At 42.9% G+C, this 22541-nt stretch overlaps 1 protein-coding gene across 3 annotated transcripts in view; it reads left to right on the top strand.

The window, feature by feature from the left end:
• The window catches only part of LOC132814912 (EF-hand calcium-binding domain-containing protein 12-like), a 49338-nt gene that overhangs the window by 5801 nt on the left and 20996 nt on the right, over nucleotides 1-22541 (top strand). For 2 of the 3 annotated variants that reach the window (XM_060823608.1, XM_060823607.1), the window contains exons 2-3: nucleotides 10884-10992; nucleotides 16052-16171. In XM_060823608.1, coding sequence (XP_060679591.1) covers nucleotides 10884-10992; nucleotides 16052-16171 — 229 coding nt within the window. The remainder of the gene's footprint in view (nucleotides 1-10883; nucleotides 10993-16051; nucleotides 16172-22541) is intronic. The other variant, XM_060823609.1, reaches the window with a different exon arrangement.

The following is a 22541-nucleotide window of genomic DNA, read 5'->3' as shown; positions in this document are numbered from 1 at the left end:
GACTGGCACATTGAGCAGAAGCAATTTTCTCAGTGTTATCTATTGAAGGTGTACATGTATATAATTTTGCAGTTACAGGTATTCCATCTACTTAAATAAATAAATTTGTTTACTCACCTCAGAAGTCTGGGCTCCTGTCTAGTCATGTCACTACATAATTTAGTAATCTCTAAATTACTCCAGTGCCATGTGCAAGTGAGTATAGAAATAACAGGATAATGGATATATTGCTGGAAATTTTGTGCAGTAGAGAGGTCCTTACATTCATGAGGGACTGGGAGTGGCTCTGACAAAAATAGCACCTGTACAAATTAGGTGCACTGAACGCCTTGTCGGCATCTTGCTAGTGCCATTGGGTGGACTTTAAATTTGCTTGGTATGGGCATGGGAACCAAGAACGATTAGTAGAGCAGAATACTAGGACTTGCTGGCACAGGGCTTGCAGGGAAACAGCTGGCACTAGCATGCAGAATAATAATTTAATCACCGAAATCAAGTAGGAGATAAAGAAAGGACGTCCAATGCATAATGCATGTATGTTAATACACAGAGTATAGTAAATAAATTTAAGAGGTACAACCCAGATTGCAGTGTGGATTTGTGTTGTTGTGGTGGTGACAGAGCCTGGATCAAGGAAGGGTAAGATAATGTGTTAAATATTCCTGGGTATAACTTATTCAGGAAAAATAGAGAAAGGAAGGAAGGGGTCGAGGTGGCAGTGTTTGCTAAGAAGACAATTACAGTGCTGGAAGGAAGATGTCTATGTGTAGAGTAAATGTGGCCAGAGCTATGGAAAATGAAGGGGAGGTGGTAGTTTAGTAGCAATGTCACTGGATGATAATCGAGAACCCCAGGCTAGGTTTCTGAGGATATGGGTTGCATAGGACCATAAGAAATAGGAACAGGAATAAACCTTTCAGCCTCTTGTGTCTGCTGTACCATTCAATGGGATCATGGCTGATCTAACATTCCTCATGTCCACTTTCCTGCTCTTTCCCCATAGTTCTTGATTCCCCTATTGATCGAGAATTTATAAGTTTAACTTTATTGGTGAAAACCTTCTAGAAATATTTATTCAGAATAGAATTAGTAATCTCACAGAGAGAAAGTTTGGAAAGATTAAGGATTTCTAAGGGGGAATTCACTTTGCTGGTATGTTTTGAAGAGATGATGCTGTTTATGTATTATACATTGGTTTCTAGAAGGCGTTTGCCACTCAATAACTTGTGACAGATGTTATACAAATCATGGCATCATGAACTCAACATTGGCTGAGTTGATTAGACTAGATTACTATATTATCTTGGCCCTTCATCCCAACAAGTCCGCACCGACCCGCCGAAGCGCAACCCACCCTACATTTACCCCTTCACCTACACTACGGGCAATTTAGCATGGCCAATTCACCTAACCTGCACATCTTTGGACTGTGGGAGGAAACCGAAGCACCCAGAGGAAACCCACGCAGACACTGGGAGAATGTGCAAACTCCACACAGTCACCTGAGATGGGAATTGAACCCGGGTTTCTGGCGCTGTGAGGCAGAGTTATAGAGTATAGAGCTTAATGCTCAATTAATATTTTCTGGGCGGAAGGAAGATTCATAGTAGAATTCCCCAAGGATCAGTTTTGAATATTCCTTTACCTGATATGAGTTAATGATCTGAATCTTGATGCACAGGGAAGAATTTCAAAGTTTGCAGATGACACCAATTTTGGAAGAATTGTAAACTGAGTAGGATAATATGGAACTCCTAAAGGACATTGAAAGGTTGTTGGCATGTAGAGATAGTTAGCAGATGTGATTCAATGCAGAAAGTTGTGAGGTAGTGAACTTTGGTCAGAAAACATTGACAGACAATGTAAAATAGGGCCGACAATTCTCAATGGAGTTCAGGAGCAGAGAGATCTGAATGTATATGTTGAACAGATCATTGAGGGCAGCAAGGATAGAAACTTTGATTGGGGTGCAGAGTACAAGAGCAAAGAGGTAATCTTGAGCTTGTGGAAGATACTTGTTCAACTTCTACTGAACTAATGTGTACAGTTGTGGGTACCATATGGAAAGATGTGAATGCATTTGGAGAAGATGCAAAAAAAGGTTCACAAGAATGGTCCCAGAAATGAGAAATTTCAATTATGAGGACAGATTGAAGAAATTGGGACTGTTCTTCTGACTGAGAGGAAATTTGACAGCGATTTTCAAAATCATTAATGGGCTGAAAGGAGATCAGTGTTTCTGCTCATAGAAGAAGAACGTGCAAGAAGACATAGGTTTAAAGTGATGTGCAACTGAAGCAAGAGTGATGTGAGAAAAACATTTTTCACTCTGAATAGTTAGGATAGTTAGAGGGACGGACAGGCGGTTCTGTGGACATGGGCGAGACTCTCGGATGGTTTGTTGCCTCCCGGGTGCCAGGGTCCGAGACGTCTCGGACCGTGTCTTCAGAATCCTTAAGGGGAAGGTGTGCAGCCAGAAGTCGTGGTGCACATTGGCACCAACGACATAGGTAGGAAGAGGGGTGGGGAGGTCATTCAGGAGCTCGGAGTTAGGCTGGAAGCTAAAAGCTAGGACAGACAGAGTCGTCATCTCTGGGTTGTTGCCAGTGCCACGTGATGGTGAGGCAAGGAATAGGGAGAGAGTGCAGTTGAACACGTGGCTGCAAGGATGGTGTAGGAGGGAGGGCTTCAGGTATTTGGACAATTGGACTGCATTCTGGGGAAGGTGGGACCTGTACAAACAGGACGGGTTGCACCTGAACCAGAAGGGCACCAATATCCTGGGGGGTAGGTTTGCTAGCACTCTTCGGGGGGGGTTTAAACTAATTTGGTAGGGGGATGGGATCCGGACTTGTAGTCCAGCAAGTAAGCTAGCTGTTTGTCAGGATGTCCAAGAATGTAGGGAGGCTGTGGAGAAGGTAGCACTGACAGGGAATACTTGCGGACACAGATGGGCTCAAGTGCGTATACTTCAACGCAAGGAGTATCAGAAATAAGGTGGGTGAACTTAAGGCGTGGATCGGTACCTGGGACTACGATGTTGTGGCCATCACGGAAACGTGGATAGATGAGGGACAGGAATGGTTGTTGGTTACAGATCTTTCAGTAAGGTTAGGGAGGGTGGTAAAAACGGAGGGGGGGTGGCATTGCTAATTAGAAATGGTATAACGGCTGCAGAAAGGAAGTTTGAGGGGATCTGCCTTTGGAGGTAGTATGGACTGAAGTCAGAAATAGGAAAGGTGCAGTCACCTTGTTGTGTGTTTACTATAGGCCTCCCAATAGCAGCAGAGATGTGGAGAAACAGATTGGGAAACAGATTTTGGAAAGGTGCACAAGCCACAGGGTCATAGTCGTGGGTGACTTCAACTTCCCAAATATTGATTGGAAGCTCTTTAGATCAAGTAGATTGGATGGGGCGGTGTTTGTACAGTGTGTCCAGGAAGCTTTTCTAACTCAGTATGTAGATTGTCCAACCAGAGGGGAGGCCATATTGGATTTGGTACTCGGTAATGAACCGGGACAAGTGATGGGCTTGTTAGTGGGGTGAACATTTTGGTGATGGTGACCACAATTCTGTGACTTTCACCTTGGTTATGGAGAGAGATAGGTGCGCACAACAGGGTAGATTTTACAATTGGGGGAAGGGAAATTACGATGCTGTAAGACAGGATTTGAGGTGCATAGGCTGTCAGGGAAGGATGTGGTGGAAATGTGGAACTTTTCAAGGAGCAGATATGACGTGTCCTTTATATGTATGTACCTATCAGGCAGGAAAGAAATGGTCATGTGAGGGAGCCTTGGTTGACGAGGGAGGTTGAATGTCTAGTAAAGAGGAAGAAGGAGGCTTACATAAGGTTGAGGAAGCAGGGTTCAGACGGAGCAGTGGAGGGATACAGGATAGCCAGAAGGGACCTGAAGAAAGGGATTAGGAGAGCTAAGAGAGGGCATGAAAAATCCTTGGCGGATAGGATCAAGGATAACCCCAAGGCATTTTATGCGTATGTGAGAAACATGAGAATGACGAGAACGAGGGTAGGTCCGATCAAGGACAGTAGTGGGAGATTGTGTATTGAGTCGGAAGAGATAGGAGAGGTCTTGAATGAGTACTTTTCTTCAGTATTTACGAATGAGAGGGACCGTATTGTTGAAGAGGAGAGTGTGAAACGGACTGTAAGCTAGAAGAGATACTTGTTAGGAAGGAAGATGTGTTGAACATTTTGAACAACTTGAGGATAGACAAGTCCCCCGGGCCTGACGGGATATATCCTAGGATTATGTGGGAAGCAAGAGAGGAAATTGCAGTACCGTTGGCAATGATCTTTTCGTCTTCACTGTCAACGGGGGTGGTACCAGGGGACTGGAGAGTAGCGAATGTTGTGCCCCTATTCAAAAAAGGGAATAGGGATAACCCCGGGAATTACAGGCCAGTTAGTCTTACTTCTGTGGTAGACAAAGTAATGGAAAGGGTACTGAGGGATCGGATTTATGAGTATCTGGAAAGACACTGCTTGATTAGGGACAGCCAGCACGGATTTGTGAATGGTAGGTCTTGCCTTACAAGTCTTATTGAATTCTTTTGAGGAGGTGACCAAGCATGTGGATGAGGGTAGAGCAGTGGATGTAGTGTACATGGATTTTAGTAAGGCATTTGATAAGGTTCCCCATGGTAGGCTTATGCGAAAAGTCAGGAGGCATGGGATAGAGGGAAATTTGGCCAGTAGGATAGAAAACAGGCTAACCGGTCGAAGTCAGAGAGTGGTGGTAGATGGTAAATATTCAGCCTGGAGCCCAGTTACAAGTGGAGTTCCTCAGGGATCAGTTCTGGGTCCTCAGCTGTTTGTAATTTTTATTAATGACTTGGATGAGGGAGACGAAGGGTGGGTCAGTACATTTGCAGATGATACGAAGATTGGTGGAGTTGTGGACAGTGAGGAGGGCTGTTGTCAGCTGCAAAGGGACTTAGATATGATGCAGAGCTGGGCTGAGGAGTGGCAAATGGAGTTCAACCCTGCCAAGTGTGAGGTTGTCCATTTTGGAAGAACAAATAAGAATGTGGAATATAGGGTTAACGGTAGGGTTCTTAGTCAGGTGGAGGAACAGAGGGATCTTGGGGTCTATGTATATAGATCTTTGAAAGTTGCCACTCAGGTGGCTAGAGCTTGTAAGAAGGCCTATGGTGTATTAGCGTTCATTAGCAGAGGGATTGAATTCAAGAGTCGGGAAGTGATGTTGCAGCTGTACAGGACTTTGGTTAGGCCACATTTGGAGTACTGTGTGCAGTTCTGGTCGCCTCACTTTAGGAAAGATGTGGAAGCTTTGGAGAGGGTGCAGAGAAGATTTACCAGGCTGGTGACTGGAATGGAGAATAGGTCGTACGAGGATAGGTTGAGAGTTCTCGGCCTTTTCTCGTTGGAACGGCGAAGGATGAGGGGTGACTTGATAGAGGTTTATAAGATGATCAGAGGAATAGATAGTGTAGACAGTCAGAAACCTTTCCCCCGGTTACAAGGGGACATAAATTTAAGGTGAAGGGTGGAAGGTATAGGGGAGATGTCAGGGGTGGGTTCTTTACCCAGAGAGTGGTGGGGGCATGGAATGCGCTGCCCGTGGGAGTGGTAGAGTCAGAATCATTGGCGACCTTTAAGCGGCAATTGGATAGGTACATGGATGGGTGCTTAATCTAGGATAGATGTTTGGCACAACATCGTGGGCCGAAGGGCCTGTTCTGTGCTGTATTGTTCTATGTTCTATACGAAATGCACTACTTGGAAATATTGTCAGGGCAGATTCAGTTGAGGTATTCGGGAAGGTATTGGATGTTTATTTGGATAGAAAAAGTATGCAGAAATATGGAGAAATTGTCTCTAGATAATATAACTAATAGAGACACAATGGGCTGAATGGTCACCTTGTGTATCATATCAACTAGGGAGAGGCTGAAAAGTCTGGGGCTTTTTCCCTGGAGCATCAGAGGCTGAGGGGTGACTTTAGAGGATTATAAACTGATGAGGGGCATGGACAGGGTAGATAGACATGATCTTTTCCCTGGAGTGGGGGAGTCCAGAGCTAGTGGGTATTGGTTTATGTTAAGAGGGGAAAGATTTAAAAGGGACCTAAGGGGCAACTTCTTCATACAATGTATGGAATGGGTTGCCAGAGGAAATGATGGAGGCTGGTACATTTAGGAAGCATCTGGTTGGGGATATGAATCAGAATGGTTTAGAGATCTGGCAAATGGGCCAGACAAATGTTGATATCTGGTCAGCTTGGACGAGTTGGACGAAAGGGTCGTTTCTGGGCTGTACATCTCTATGACTAATTCTGTGCTATCAAAGCACTAGTGAATAGCATGAAAGTTAACTTATGGAATTCAACCTGGAGAAGTGAGTGGTGAGGTACTGGGGTGGGTAAACAGGCAAAGCAAAATGTATTTAATACTAAGAAGTGTAGAGGAAGTGAGAGCACTAGGAGTGAATATCCACAAATCCCTGAAATTAGCTGGACAAGTAAATAAGATTATTAAATAAGGTCATATGGAATCCCTTGTTTTTTTTTAAGCTGAGGTATAGAATGTGAGATTAAAGAAGTTGGACTGCAGAACTATAAAACCTCGAGTTAGGTCATAACTTTAGTACTGTCTGCAATTCTTAACACCTCATTACAGAATAGATGTAATTGAACTGTTAAGGGATATAGGAGATTTATGAGGACATTGCCAAGACTTAGATAACTGTAGCTATGAAGAAAGATTGGATTGGATTGGATTTGATTTGATTAAGGCATATAAAATTGAGGAGCATGGATGGGAAGTGTCGGGGTCAGTGATGTTCTATATGGTTGTTGAGAGCATTCATGATTGATTGAATGCTTTATGCACCCATCCAAGGGACTCTTATCAGAATAGAGAAGGAGATTAATTGAGACAAAGCTGGGACTAGTTCTGTCCTAATATAGGTCATATTCATGTGCTTCGAGAGGCTGGTCATACCCCACATCAACTGTAGTCTCCCAGCCTGCCTTGATCCCCTATAATATGGCTACTGATGTAACAGGTCCACAATGGACACCATTATCCTAGCCCTGGAACATCTGGACAACAAGGACGCCTATGTAAGATTCCTACTCATTGACTACACTCCGTGTTCAACAACGTTATCCCCTCCAGATTGATCTCAATTCTAGAAGGTCTTGGACCTTGCCCTCTGCAACTGGATCGTCATTTCTCTGACTCCCAGATCGCAATCCGTGAAGATAGACTATACCACTTCCACAAACGTACTCAACACTGGATCCCTCCCAAGAATGAGTCCTCAGCCTCCTACTGTACTTACTGTACACCCACGACTTTTGCCAACTTCTGAATCAACTCCATCTGCAAGTTTGCTGATAACACAACTATGGTAGGACAGATTTGTAACAACGACTATTCAGAATACAGAAAGGAAATTGAGAACTTGATTACGTAGGTGGGCTGTGTTCTCCTCCTTTCTTTCTGAATTTCTGATCAGTTTTTTTTTAGTTTTGTCAATGTTGACAGATGTTGCTCTCATTGCACCATGTTAGTGGAACTGAGGTCGAGAGGGTGGGGAACATCAACTTTTTTAGGAGTGATGATAACCGACAACCTGTCCTACACTTTCCATGTGGATGTGACGGTCAGGAAGGCACAACACCTCTTCTATTTCAGGCAACTCAGAAAATTTGGCATGTCCAAAAGATCCCTCACCAACTTTTATAGATGCACCATTGAAAGCATACTATCTGGGTACATAATAGCCTGGTATGGCAACCACTCTTCCCAGGACTGTAAGAAACTACAAAAGGTGATGTGCACAGTCTGGACCATTATGGAAGCCATCCTTCCATTCATGTACTCTATTTACATGATGTGATGCTGCAGAAAGGCTGCCAACGTCATCGAAGACCCATCCCATCCCAGTAACGTTGTGCTACAACTTCTTCCGTCAGGCAGAAGATATAGAAGCTTGAACACTTGCACCCGCAGGAACAGCCTCTACCCAGTAGTTGTTACTGATGAATGGACTCCAAAGCTTCAAATAATGCTGAATCTTGCTTGGTGCACACCCGATGCAACATAACCTGAATGCACCTAAGTATTTTTTCTATTCTATGATCTGTATGTCCTTGCTTACTATGATTTGCCTGTACTGCTCGTAAACTAAGCTTTTCACTATACTTTAGAACATGTGACCATGAATAAAGCGGCACAGTGGTTAGCACTGCTGCCTCACAGCGCCAGAGACCTGGGTTCAATTCCTGCCTCAGACTGTGTGGAGTTTGCACATTCTCCCCGTGTCTTCGTGGGTTTCCTCCGGGTGCTCCGGTTTCCTCCCACAGTCCAAAAATGTGCAGGTTAGGTGAATTGGCCATGCTAAATTGTCCGTAGTGTTACTGGAATAACTCAACAGGTCTGGCTGCATCTATGGAGAGAAAGCACAGTTAACATTTTGGGTCCAGTGACTCTTGTTCAGATCTGATTGTAGCTTGGAAAAGGTTGGCATATATGCTGAAGCTATGTTGGGAGGTTGGGAGGTAAGAACATAAGATTGGTGGAGATGAGCCCAGAGAGAGAGAGAGAGACAGACAGACAGACAGACAGAAAAGTAGGGCAGATTATGATTGGATATAACTGAGCCTGGCAAAATCCATAGCTGCTAATTGGAGCAATTAGTAGCTGACAATGAGTTTGTTGTCGTAGCAGCCCACATGAAGACAAAGGCCTGGTGTGTCAGGGTTAAGGCAAAGACATGGGAGAAGGTGCCCAGGCCCTAAACTTAATGAACTCAATGTTGAGCCCTGAAGGCTGCAGGATCCCCAAGCAGGAAATGACTTGCTGTTATTCCAGCTTGTGTTGAACTTTGTTGGAACATTGCAGCAAGCCCAAGGCAGAGATCTTGGTCAGGGAGCACAGTGATGTGTTGAAGTGGCTGGCAATAGGAAGCTGGAGGTCATTTTTGCAGACAGGACAAAGGTGTTCCGCAAAGCAGTCGCCCAGTCCACATTTCATTTCTCCACTGTAGAGGAGACCACATTATGAGCAGTGAATACAATAGACTAGATTGAATGAAGAGCAGGTTTCATCTTGAAGGTGTGTCTGGACCTTGGATAGTGAGGAAATAAACAGGTGGGATTTACACCTGTGATTGCAGGGGAAAGTACCACAGGGTGGTGTTAGGAGTGGGCAAGGATTGGACCAAGGTTTCCAGAGGAACAATCACTAGGTAAGGCTGACAAAAAAAGGGAGAGGATTTCATTTGATACTGGTGAAGGCTGGTAAGTGAGAACTAGGGGTCCCTTTCACTGTTATGAGTGGGAAAGGAGGAGTGAGGGCTGAAGTGTGGGAGATGGGTTGGACGTGGCTGAGGGCCCTGCAAAACGTGGTGGTGAGGAATCCTCAGTTGAGGAAGGAGGTTGGTATGTTTATATATAGATATATATATCTATATAGATATATATCTATATCTTTGGGCTCCATCTCCACCAATCATTTACTCATGGATGAGACAGTCAGTTTGTCATGGATTGGTCAGAATTTGGATTAGTTTTCTGAGAAAAAGGAATCTGGCTGTTGATTCTACAATTTGAATATTCAGAAGCTCCCTGCCTAACCTCCTTTATCAGCTCTTAGAATCTCAGAAAATAAAAAAAGCTAAATCATAAGTATTACTGCCTTTATCTGAGTGAATTGTAAAGGTGACCCTGATTGTTTCCTGGTTGATTTTCTGAAGATATCAATGTGTTCTGGGTCCTCTTTTGTTTGTAATTTATATTAAATGATTTGGATGAGAATATAGAAGGCATGGTTAGTAAGTTTGCGGATGACACCAACATTGGTGACATAGTAGACAGTGAAGAAGGTTTTCCAAGATTACAAAAGGATCCTGATCAAACAGGTCAATGGGCAGAAAAATGGCAGTGGGAGTTCAATCTGGATAAATGCAAGGGATTGTGATTTGGTACAAGAGTAGGGATCAATCTCGATTTCATCAGTTTCTTCATTTCCCCTCACCCCACTTTATCCCAGATCTAACCTTCCAATTTGGCACTACCTTCTTGAACTGTCCTACCTGTCCATCTTCCTTCCCATATATCTCTTTCCACTCTCCTTTCTGACCTATCACCATCACCCCCCACCTCCATCTACATATCGCATTCCCAGATACCTTACCTCCATTTGATGAAGAACTTATGCTCGAAACGTCAACTCTCCTGCTCCTTGGATGCTGCCTGACCTACTGTGCTGTTCCAGCACCACACATTTCAACTAGGAACCATTGGGATTAATTTTGAGAGGTGTAATTTTACTGTGTTACAAGTACAGAGGTTCTGTCTCCATATCATAACTGCTGAAATCCTCACTCCATTCCTCTGACCCCCTAGATTTCACAATTCTGTCATACTCTTGACTGGCTTCCTATCTTTGTCCCCACAAACTCCCTAAATTCTAAGTTCCTTCGAAACCCTACTGCCCATATTTTATCTCATGTATTCCAAGACCAGTTCACCCCCCAACATTCCTACACTCGTCAATCTATCTTGGCTTCTGGTTACCCTGATTTTCACACACCATGTCTGGTAAATGTGCCATCAACTATTGTGAGCTGTAGGAGTTCTCTCAGTAAACCCCTCAAACTCTCTCCACTTAGTTTTAAGAAGCATCTTTTAAAAAAAAAACTTTTTGACCTTGCTATTGGTGATCACCCTCTTATGTCCTTATACAGCTGTTGATGATAACTCTTGTGAAGCATTTTGGCATGTTTTACTATCTTTACAAGTTATTGGTGTAATGTTACAGTGGAAAATACTGTTGACATCAAATTTGAAGAGTTGTCTTTCATCTGTAAATCTATCTTTCTCGGCAGCTTTACTTCATCCTGGAGACAAATTGAAAATGGAGCCAGGTTTGAAATTAAGGCCTCCTGGGACTGGCTTGTTACCTAAACATGAAGTGGAAAAATGGGTCTCCACCAGGTAAAGAGGGGAGCCATGATTTGTCTCTGTGTGTCATTGTAAGGGATTTGTGCAAAACTGGCTTCTACCTGTTAAGGTAAAGGTTGAGGTAATGGTGCACAGGAAAGTTCACGTAGGAAGGGAGATAAATCAGATCATCCTTTCAAAAAAGGCACTTGATCTGAAAATAAGCATGTAAGGAAAAGGAATTGGAGTAAATCATATATCTGTCAGCCTACACGACCATTCAATATGATTGTGGTTTCAACTCTGCTTTCCTGTCCACTCCCCATATTCCTGAATTTCTTGAGACCAAAATCATGGCTATCCTAGCCTTAAATGTATTTTCACCGAGAATCCACAACTCTCTGGTGTAATGAATTCTAAAGATTCACAAACTGTGGAAAATAAATTCTCCTCATCTCCATCCTAAACAAGGAGTCCCTTATCTACTCCTTTCTCCCCATTTTCCAGATACCCTGCCCAGGAAAGTAATCATGTAAATTTCAGTGGCATCATCTAATGTCCTTCTGAACTCCAGGGAACATGGACTTTAGCAAGTTCTGAGAAGATTTGTAGCTCAGGTTGAGGTTCTGGATGGTTTACTTGCTGAGCTGGAAGGTTCAATTTCAACGTTTCGTTACCATACTAGGTAATATCTTCAGTGAGCCTCCAGATGAAACACTGCTGATGTTTCCTGCTTTCTATTTATATGTTTGGGTTTCCTTGGGTTGGTGATGTTATTTCCTGTGTTGATGTCATTTCCTTTTATTTTACTTACGGATTGGTAAATGGGGTTCAAGTCAATCTGTTTGTTGATAGAGTTCCAGTTCGAATGCCATACTTTTAGGAATTCTCGTGCGTGTCTCTGTTTGGCTCGTCCTCGAATGGATGTGTTGTCCCAGTTGAAGTGATGTCCTCCCTAATCTGTATGTAAGGATACTAGTGAGAGATGGTCATGTCATTTTGTGGCTAGCTGATGTTCAGGTATCCTGATGGCTAGTTTTCTGCCTCTTTGTCCAATGTAGTGTTTGTTACAATATTTTGAAAATGACATTAGTTTTGCTTGTTGTCTGTATAGGGTCTTTCAAGTTCATTAGTTGCTGTTTTAGTGTATTGGTGGATTTGTGGGCTACCATGATACCACATTGACTTGGACCCCATTTACCACCCCCTGAGAAAAAGAACAGGAAATGATGTCACCAACCCATGGAAACCCAAACATATAAATAGAAAGCAGGAAACATCAGCAGTGCTTCGTCCAGAGGCTCACTGAAGAAGTTACCTAGTATGATAACAAAATGTCTGAAAATGAACCTTCCAGCTCAGTGAGCATACCTACACCCAGAGCATAGACGTAATTCACTCAGTTTTCTCTTAATGGACGACCCTCTTGATTGTAGAGAAAGCATAATCAAAAAAGAACTGCTCCACTTTGGCTGACGATGCAAGCACTTCACGATGTCTTTCTGCATTAATTATATAAGTGAACATTTATAAATTAAGAAATATGAGAAAGGACAAATAAAGTAAAAAAAACAAACAGAAAACAGAATTATGAATCAGAAATGAAAGGAAAGGCAAAAATCATTGCAACATATTAATTCTATTTCTTTCTTCACAGGTAGTGCTAGACCTGCTCTTTTTATTTATGTTAGTTGATGGGATGTTGGCATCGTAGGTTGAACCAGCATTTATTGTCCATCCTTAATTGCGCTTGAGCTGATTAACTGACTGAGTCAACCATTTCAGAAGGCAGTCAAGAGACAACCAAATTATTGTGGTTCTGGAGTCATGTGTGGACCATAGTAAGGATGGCACATTTGCAGATTTCCTTTCCTAAAGGACATCTATGAACCAGATGGGTTTTATTAAGAATCAACAGTTGTTACATTGCTATCATTATACCAGGTTTTAATTCTAAATTGGGTGGGACTGGAACATTAGATTACTTAGATTAAAAGTCCAGTAACATTCCTATTTTTCCACCACCTACCGTTTTCCAACATTTTCTGCTTTCATTTCAGATTTTTGCAATCTGCAGTATTTTACTTTCGTTTCAGTAAATCTAGAAGCCAGGACTCCCCTCAATGGAATTTTAATTTCATTGATTAAATAAGCATGCATTGAAATGCTAGTATCTGTAATGAGCACAGCACTTTAAATCTTTGTTAAAAACAACAATTTGATTTATTAATATCCTTTTATGGAAAGAAATCTGCCTTCTTATCCAGTGTTGTCTACAGCAGGGACACAGCAAGGTGGTTAGATTTTGAATCAGAGAGATCTACCCCTCAGAGAAAGCACCTTTGGCCCATCAAGTCTGTGTAGGTCAAAAACATTACAATTCTAATTCAGTTTTCCAGCACTTAGAGTTATTATGTCATAGAGATGTACAGCATGGAAACAGGCCCTTCAATCCAACATGCTGACCAGATACCCCAAACTAATCATATCCCATTTGCCAGTGCTTGGCCCAAATCCCTCTAAACCCTTCCTCTTCATACATCCATCCAGATGCCTCTTAAATGTTGTAATTGTACCAGCTTGTACCACTTCCTCTGGCAGTTCATTCCATCCACACGCCATCCTTTGTGTGAAAAAATTGTCCCTTAGGTCCCATTTAAGTTTTTTCCCCATTCATCCTAAACCTATACCCTCTAGTTCTGGACTCCCCATCCCCAGGGAAAAGACCATGTCTATTTACCCTTTCCATGCCCCTCATGAGCTTATAAATCTCTATAAAGCCTCCGACATTGCAGGAAGAACAGCTCCAGCCTATTCAGCCTCTCCGTATAGCTCAAACCCTCAAACATGGCCCACAGTGCATATGCTTTAGCATTGCAAGTGTACGTAAATGTTATGAATGTAGCTGCCTCTATCACCCTTGCAGGCAGTGAGTTCCAGTTTCTCACCATCCTCAATTGAAAAATATTTTGGTTAAGCATTATCTGCCCTTTTTAATGGCCAGGATAGCCATGAAGTGGTACCAAACACCTAATAATATTGTTAGAGTTTCAGTTTCAATCAAATCTTTTCATTCAGATGCAACAAAAGCAGCCACAGCTGACTCTGCGTAATCCTCTTCTCTTTTGTCTGAGGATATGGACAAAAATGTTGACAGCTGCCCCATACATCATGAACTGACGGTCTGACATACCGAACAATATGTTTCAGCTACATCCCAGACTCCTCCACCACCATGCTGGGTATTCATACAACAACAGTGGCATAAACATGAGCAACATTCACTGTGGGACTGCTCAATATTGACTCTGAACCTCGCGATGCCTCATTTTATGAGTTTAAATACTGTACAGCAGGTCTACTGATTATTACCTACCGTCCTCCTTCAGTACTCCTTCATGTTCAACACAACCTGGAAGAAACATTGAGTGCAGTTTTATCGACAAATATCAAGATCTTGAATTAGGTAGCAAAACACTTTGAAAGACTCACAAATGTTTGATTGTAAATCTGTAGATTAACACAAAAATAAGTTTCCACCATTCCCTTCTGGATCCTTTCCTTATCTATAAATCAACTACCTATCGGAGAATAACACAACTTCTGTTTGTAATTACCTGTTCAACATGATATGACACATCTGCAACAGATGGAATCTTGTGGCCTATAGGAGGGGACACTATCATGTGACACTCAAGAACAGAGCTCTCAATTTTTAAAGAAATAAGTCTCAACACCAATTTAAGAAATCAGCTAATTAACAAGATTGAAATACTGCGAGACAGTGCAATGATAGGAGGGAGCTAAATTAAAATTATTTGGAAATATGCTACATTCAGCATGGAAACAGACTGTTCAGTCCAACTAGCCCACACCGACCATGTTCCCAAACTAAACTAGTCCCACTTGCTTGTGTTTGATCCATATCCCTCCAAACCTTTTCTATTCATGTACTTATCCAAATAGTATTTAAATTTTTTAACTGTACCTGCATACACCACTTCCTTTGGCAGTTCATTCCACCCACAAACAACTCACTGCATCCCTTGTGGTGCCCACCTATCAGTAAATGCTTCAAGACCACCAGTGATTGAAGTATGTTCCCTCTCCACGGATGTTGTGAAACTTGAAAGGGGTCAGGAAAGACTTACAAAGATGTTGTCAGGTTTGGGGGAGTTGAGAGCTAGAGGGCATGGGTTTAGGATGAGAGAGGAAAAGTTTAAAAAGGAACAGTGGACAATTTTTTCAGGCAGAGATTGGTATGTATATAGAATGAGCTGACAGGAAGCGGTACAAGCTGGTACAAATACAACATTTGAGAGGCATCTGCATGGCAATGTGAAAAGGAAGTGTTTAAAAGGATATGGGCCAAGTGCTGCCAAGTGGGACTAGATTAGCTAAGAACATCTGGTTGACATGGACGAGTTGGGCTGAAGGGTCTGTTTCCATGCTGTACCTCTCTATGACTCTCTACCCAGGCACAGTTGTAACGGTGGAAGAGAGGCAGGGCAATTTAAAATGACAACCTACTCCGTGGCCTGTTGCCAGATGGCTACTTTAGCCAAACACAGATACAGGCATACGATTAAGTCACCCCCATCTTCCATTGGATGCAGAACAATAAGGAAGTTGAGGCTGAAGAGCAGGCAAAACCGCAGCAGGTTCTTTAAATAACTAAAAAGTAAGTCAAACTTCCCACAACATATGTAAATGTGGCCCACAAAATCCACAGCTCCACAAACCAGATTGTTTGGCCAAACAGGTTGCAGGTCCCTCTGCGGCCCAGTCCTCTCTTTGTTTGCCTCCTGCATGGCTGGGTCAATGTCAGGCTAACCGCAAAGTGACTCCAGGCTGAGCACCACAATCTCCGACTCCTCAAGCCTGGATTTCTGCCTCTTTGTCAACCACTTGTGCGTGGAGTTTTGAATAGTAGTACTACTTGGACTTTTCACTTTGCAGGCATTACATTTCTAGCCATGGTCACACCCAGCCTTCTTAGGAACCATTCGATTTTGTAAACCATAAGAGTGAAGAGTTTCTGTAGAGAATTTTAGGATGACGCTGCCTGCTAACAGTGTAGAAAAGTCTTTGACTAAACTTCTCAATATCCTAGACAGCTTATTGCTTTGGAACAACTTAATCGTCAGTTGGCTGAAAAAAAAGGTGAAATTCAGAGGGAGTCGAAGCTTGAAAACATTACCCTGAAGGATGTCAGTCAAGAGACAAAGCTGAAGTAAGTGTGGCTTGCTTCTTTTCCCACCTGCTCGAGCACAACCTCCTCCACATTCAAAGTTGACTTTGAGAAGTTGCTAACTCTTGCTGGATCCCATTTCACGTGACAACACAGTGAATATGAGCTGGTCAGTCTCAGTTCCCCATCACTTATCCATGTCATTCTGCTTTGCTGAGTTTTGAATATTTCACCACAGTTTGAGGACTGGGAGAAAATTTTGCTAGTACTTCTCATTTGTTCTTCAAGCAACACCAGCACAAACAGATTAACAAATTATTTATCTCTATGTTCTTGGTGGGGATTTTGCTGTTCAAAAACAGATTGGCACAAATACTCATGTAAGATAATATTTGATCGTACATGAAGAGTACGGAGATATTTATGAGAATGCTGAACTGTTCCCTTATGAGTTTTATTTGGTAATGCACTGCTCCTCAGATGAACTTAATCCTGCCTAATGTATTCAATAGATCAAAAGTGGAAGCTTCCCCAGTTACACAGCAGCCACACTGAAACTCACGCCAGAGTTTCAACCATCCTGTTAGCTGAGAACTTAACTGCTCTCAAACATTCCCGTTTCCGACTAAAACTCTTGAGAATCAAGATGTTATCTGCTTTAAAGCAAGACGTTAGGTATATTCAATACAAGCCAGCTTATCTATTCATCCAGATGGAGGCTGGGAGTCCTACTCTGGATTACAAACCAGTGGGTGTGCAGGCATGTGTGTAGGAGACCTGATTAAGTTGTGAACTCTGGGTGAGTACAGGTGTGAGTCCTGCTGTGGACATCAATCCATAGATATAAATGAGAGAGTTTCTGGTGTGGCTGTGAAATGGAAGTATACATTTAGCTGTGGAAAGTTGGAAAATTGGAAATCTGTTTTTGACACTGTATTCTTTGAGATGGATAAAATAGTGAAAGGTTGAGATTTTCAACCTGTAATCTCATTCCATTGTGGGAAGATCCTGGAATCTGTTATTGAGGACAGTGTGGTTATGTATTTGGACAAATGTGAGTTCATCTGAGAGAACCAGTGTAGATTTGCAAAAGGCAAGTGAGGTCCCAAAAAACAGTTGAACTTTTTCAAGAGGCACAAATGTAGTAGATATGGGAATCTCTAGCTGCTTTTTGTATAGATTCTAAAAAGCCATTTTGAGACGTTTCTGCACAACAGTAATTTTGAGCATCGTAACACTAAACTTACCAGAGTTCCACAAACTCTCTCTCAGTTTTTGCCGCTTCTACTCAGCAGAGTTTATGCAGAGTATCCCTGACTACATGTGGTTTGGGGTGTGAGATGTTGTCCATATCATTATATGAGGATTATCAGCAAGATCCATATTTAATTTATTCCCTTGTCAACGAGTCTTTCAGTGTCCTCCCTTTCCTCTGACTTCCTTGAGATCAGCCATCAACCTTAAGTTGTGAAAAAAGGCTGATGACTTGGCATGTGGACATGCTGTTCAGAGATGATTTCACATTATCATGATTACAATACTGGAGAAAATAGCTTTAATGATAAAACTGAAATTAGTTCACCAGTCTTCCCACGTGACTTTGAGTTTAGAAAGGATGTGAAGACATTGGAGAGGGCACAAAAACTATTTATTCTGTTTCTGATTCTGTTGTATAAAGCGATAAATATCTAAAAGGGTTAGCTGACATCATATCGAATATTAGTGCCAGTGATGAGTAACTTCAGTTATGAGCTTACATTGGTGAAGTTAATACTATTTTTCTTAGAGAAAAGAAGGCTGGGAGGAGCTCTGATGGATGTTGGGGTCGCTTGTGCTAAAATCAAGAACAGAGGGCAGATTTAAAATGATTAGCAAAGAAGCGAAAATGATACAAGATTAAGCCTTTTCCCTGCAGTGAGTAATTCAGCTACGGAAGACACTGCCTGAACTGGACGTTTGTTCATTTTAAGGTTTTCATATAAACATAAGAAATATGAGCAAAAGTAGACAATCCAGCCCCTCAAGCCTTTATCAACATCCAACAGTATAGAACGTAGAACGGTACAGCACAGTTCAGACCCTTCGGCCCACAATATTATGCCTAGCATTTATCTTGATCTAAGTTCAACTTAACCTATACACCCCTCAATTTACTGCCATCCATGTGGTAGCCCAGCAGTCACTTAAATGTCCCTAATGTCTTTGACTCTACTACCACCTCTGACAGTGCATTCCACGCACCTACCACACTCTGCATAAAGAACCTATCTCTGACATCTTCCCAATACCTTCATGAAATCACCTTAAAATTATGACCCCGTTGACAGCTGTTTCTGCCTTGGGGAAAAATCTCTGGCTATCTACTCTGTCTATGCCTCTCATTACCTTGTATGCATCTCTCCGGTCTCTCTTCCTTCTTCTCTCCAGTGTGAAAATCCCTAACTCTCTCAACCATTCTTCATAAGACAAGCCCTCCTGGTAAATTTCCTCTGCATCCTCTCTAAAGCATCTACATCCTTCCTGTAATGAGCCGACCAGAACTGGACACAAAATACAAGTGTGTTCTAACTATAGAGTTTGAAGCAAAACTTCGCGGCTCCTAATTCCCCCTATTAATGAAAGCCAAAACACCATATGCCTTCTTAACAACCCTATCAGAGATTTTTTTCCCCGGGTACAACAGAGTGTTACAAGAGGACATAAATTTAAGATGAAGAGTGGAAGGTATAGGGGGGAATGTCAGGGGTAGGTTGTTTACCCAGAGTGTGGTGGGGGCATGGAATGCGCTGCCTGTGGGAGTGGCAGAGTCAGAATCATTGGTGATCTTTAAGCGGCAATTGGATAGATACATGGATAGGTGCTTAAGATAGGACAAATGTTCGGTACAACATCATGGGCCGAAGGGCCTGTTCTGTGCTGTATTGTTCTGTATTCTATTTCTGTCAACTTGGGGGGCAACTTTAAGAGATCTATCTAGATGGACCGCAAGATCCTGCTGTTCCTCCACACTGCCAAGAATCCTGTCTTTAACCCTGTCATTCAAATTTGACCTTCCAAGATGAATCACTTCACATTCATCCAGGTTGAACTTCATCGGCCACTTCTCAGCTCAGCTCTGCATCCTATCAATGTCTTGTAGCCTGCAACTGCCCTCAACACAGTATACAACACTACAGACTTTTGTGTCATCGGCAAGCGTACTAACACACCCTTCCACTTCTTCATCCGAGTCAGTTATAAAAGCTACAAAAAGCAGAGACCTGAGAACAGATCCCTGCAGGACACCACTGGTCACTGACCTCTAGTTGGAATACTTTCCATCCACTAGCATTTGCTGTTTTCTTTCGGATGGTCAATTATATATCCAGGATTTCCCTGCATCCCATACCTCCCATCCCTCCATTTTTTCAGCAGCAGCAGCAGGAGAGATGAGAGCAAAGACTGGGGACTGTCTGGAAGGTAAATTAATCCTTTAATACCTTATCTTGTGGGATCAGTGGCGTCCATTTTTGCAGCAGGAAAAGGAACAGTGAGAGGGAGGACTAGGCGGATGCCAGGAAAGTAAATTAATCCTTTAAAAACTTACCTGGTGGGATCAGCAATCTCCATATTTGCAGCCGCAGCAGGAGTGGTGAGAGTGATGACCAGGGGACTGCCAGGTAGGTAAATTAATCCTTGAAAAACTTAACTCATGGGATTTTGCAGCAGCACTGACAGCGGTGAGAGTAAGGTCCGGGGGCTACCAGGAAAGGAAATTAATGCTATAATAACTTATATTGTGAATAGGCGGAGTGCACGCTGAACAGGAGCAGATATATCAAGGCTGATCTGTTTGTGTTCTACATTAAACATTCCCACATCCCTGTTAATGATTTTACTCCAAAAGAAAACTATTTCAATACTTTTATCTGAGACATTTACTTCACAAACCTCATTGCCATTGATTACTGCATAAGAAGTACCATCGAGTCATAGAATCCTACAGCATGGAGACAGGCCCTTTGGCCCAAACTGGTCCATGCCAACCAAAATGTCTGTCCATACTTAGAACATAGAACATAGAAAAATACAGCGCAGTACAGGCCCTTTGGCCTTCGATGTTGCGCCGACCCAAGCCCACCTAACCTACACTAATCCACTATCCTCCATATGCCTATCCACTGCCCGTTTAAATGCCCATAAAGAGGGAGAGTCCACCACTGGTACTGGCAGGGCATTCCATGAACTCATGACTCGCTGAGTAAAGAATCTACCCCTAACATCAGTCCTATACCTACCACCCCTTAATTTAAAGCTATGCCCCCTTGTAATAGCTGATTCCATACGTGGAAAAAGGTTCTCATGGTCAACCCTATCTAAACCCCTAATCATCTTGTACACCTCTATCAAGTCACCCCTAAACCTGAAAACAGCCCCAAGTGCCTCAGCCTTTCCTCATACGATCTTCCTACAATACGAGGCAACATCCTGGTAAACCTCCTTTGCACCAATTCCAGTGCCTCCACATTCTTCCTATAGTATGGCGACCAAAACTGCACACAGTACTCCAGATGTGGCCACACCAGAGTCTTATACAATTGCAACGTGACCTCAGGACTCCGGAACTCAATTCCTCTACCAATAAATGCCAGTATGCCATATGCCTTCTTCACAGCACTATTTTCCTGGGTGGCAACTTTCAGAGATCTGTGTACATGTACTCCATCTTCTTGTTACTCTTACCAAAGAGAATCACTTCACACTTAGCTACATTGAACTCTGTTTGCCACCTTTCTGCCCAGCTCTGCAGCTTATCTATATCCTGCTGTAACCTGCCACATCCTTCCTCACTGTCAACAACTCCACTGACTTTCGTATCATCCACAAACTTGCTCACCCAACCTTCTAGCCCCTCCTTCAGGTCACAAATAGCAGTGGTCCCAAAACAGATCCTTGCGGAACACCGCTGGTGATTGCACTCCAAGATGAACCTTTACCATCAACTACTACCCTCTGTCTCCTTCCAGCCAGCCAATTCCTAATCCAAACCTCCAACTCACCCTCAATGCCATACCTCTGTATTTTTTGCAGTAGCCTACCATAGGGAACCTTATCAAACGCCTTACTAAAATCCATATACACCACATCTACTGCTTTACCCTCGTCCATCTCCTTAGTCACCTTCTCAAAGAATTCAATAAGGTTTGTGAGGCACAACCTGCCCTTCACAAAACCATGCTGACTATCCTTGATCACATTATTCCTATCCAGATGTTCATAAATCCTATGCCTTACAATTCTCTCTAAGACTTTGCCCACAACAGAAGTGAGACTCACCGGCCTATAGTTACTAGGGTTATCCCTACTCCCCTTCTTGAACAAAGGAACCACAATTGCTATCCTCCAATCTTCTGGCACCTTTCCTGTAGACAACGAGGACATAAAAATCAAGGCCAATGGCTCTGCAATCTCCTCCCTTACTTCCCAGAGAATCCTAGGATAAATGCCATCAGGCCCAGGGGACTTATCTATTTTCACCCTTTCCAGAATTTCCAACACCTCTTCCCTACATACCTCAAAGCCATCCATTCTAATTAATTGTGACTCAATATTCACATCGGCAACAATGTCCTGTTCCTGAGTGAATACTGACGAAAAGTATTCATTCAGTGTCTCACCAATCTCTTCAGCCTCCACGTGCAACTTCCCACTACTATCCTTGACTGGGCCTATTCCTACACTAGTCATTCTTTTATTCCTGACATACCTATAGAAAGCCTTTGGGTTTTCCCTAATCCTACCAACCAAGGACTTTTCATGTCCCCTCCTTGCTGCTCTTAGCTCTCTCTTTAGATCCTTCCTGGCTACCTTATAACTCTCAATCACCCCAATTGAACATTCATGCCTCATCTTTACATAGGCCACCCTCTTCCCTTTAACAAGGGATTCCAATTCCTTGTTAAACCACGGCTCCCTCACATGACCCTTTCCTCCCTGCCTGACAGGTACATACTTATCAAGGACACTCGATGGTTGCTCCTTGAGCAAGCTCCACATATCGATTGCACCCTTCCCTTGAAGTCTACTTTTCCAAGTCAAGCATCCTAAGTCATGCCTCACCAAATCATAATTTCCCTGCCCCCAGCTATAACTCTTGCTCTGCAGTGCACACATTTCCCTCTCCATCACCAGAGTAAAAGTCACCGAATTGTGGTCACTGTCCCCGAAGTGCTCACCTACCTCCAATTCTAACACCTGGCCTGGTTCGTTACCCAGAACCAAATCCAGTATGGCCTCACCTCTTGTTGGCCTGTCTACATATTGTGTCAGGAAACCCTCCTGCACACATTGGACAAACACCAACCCATCTAACGTACTCGAGCTATAGCTTTCCCACTCAATGTCTGGAAAGTTAAAGTTCCCCCATAACAAC

This window comes from Hemiscyllium ocellatum, unplaced genomic scaffold, assembly GCF_020745735.1.
Source record: "Hemiscyllium ocellatum isolate sHemOce1 unplaced genomic scaffold, sHemOce1.pat.X.cur. scaffold_962_pat_ctg1, whole genome shotgun sequence".
Taxonomy (NCBI): Eukaryota; Metazoa; Chordata; class Chondrichthyes; order Orectolobiformes; family Hemiscylliidae; genus Hemiscyllium; species Hemiscyllium ocellatum.
Note: the sequence above shows the minus strand (reverse complement) of the source record. Positions and strands in the feature narration are given on the sequence as shown.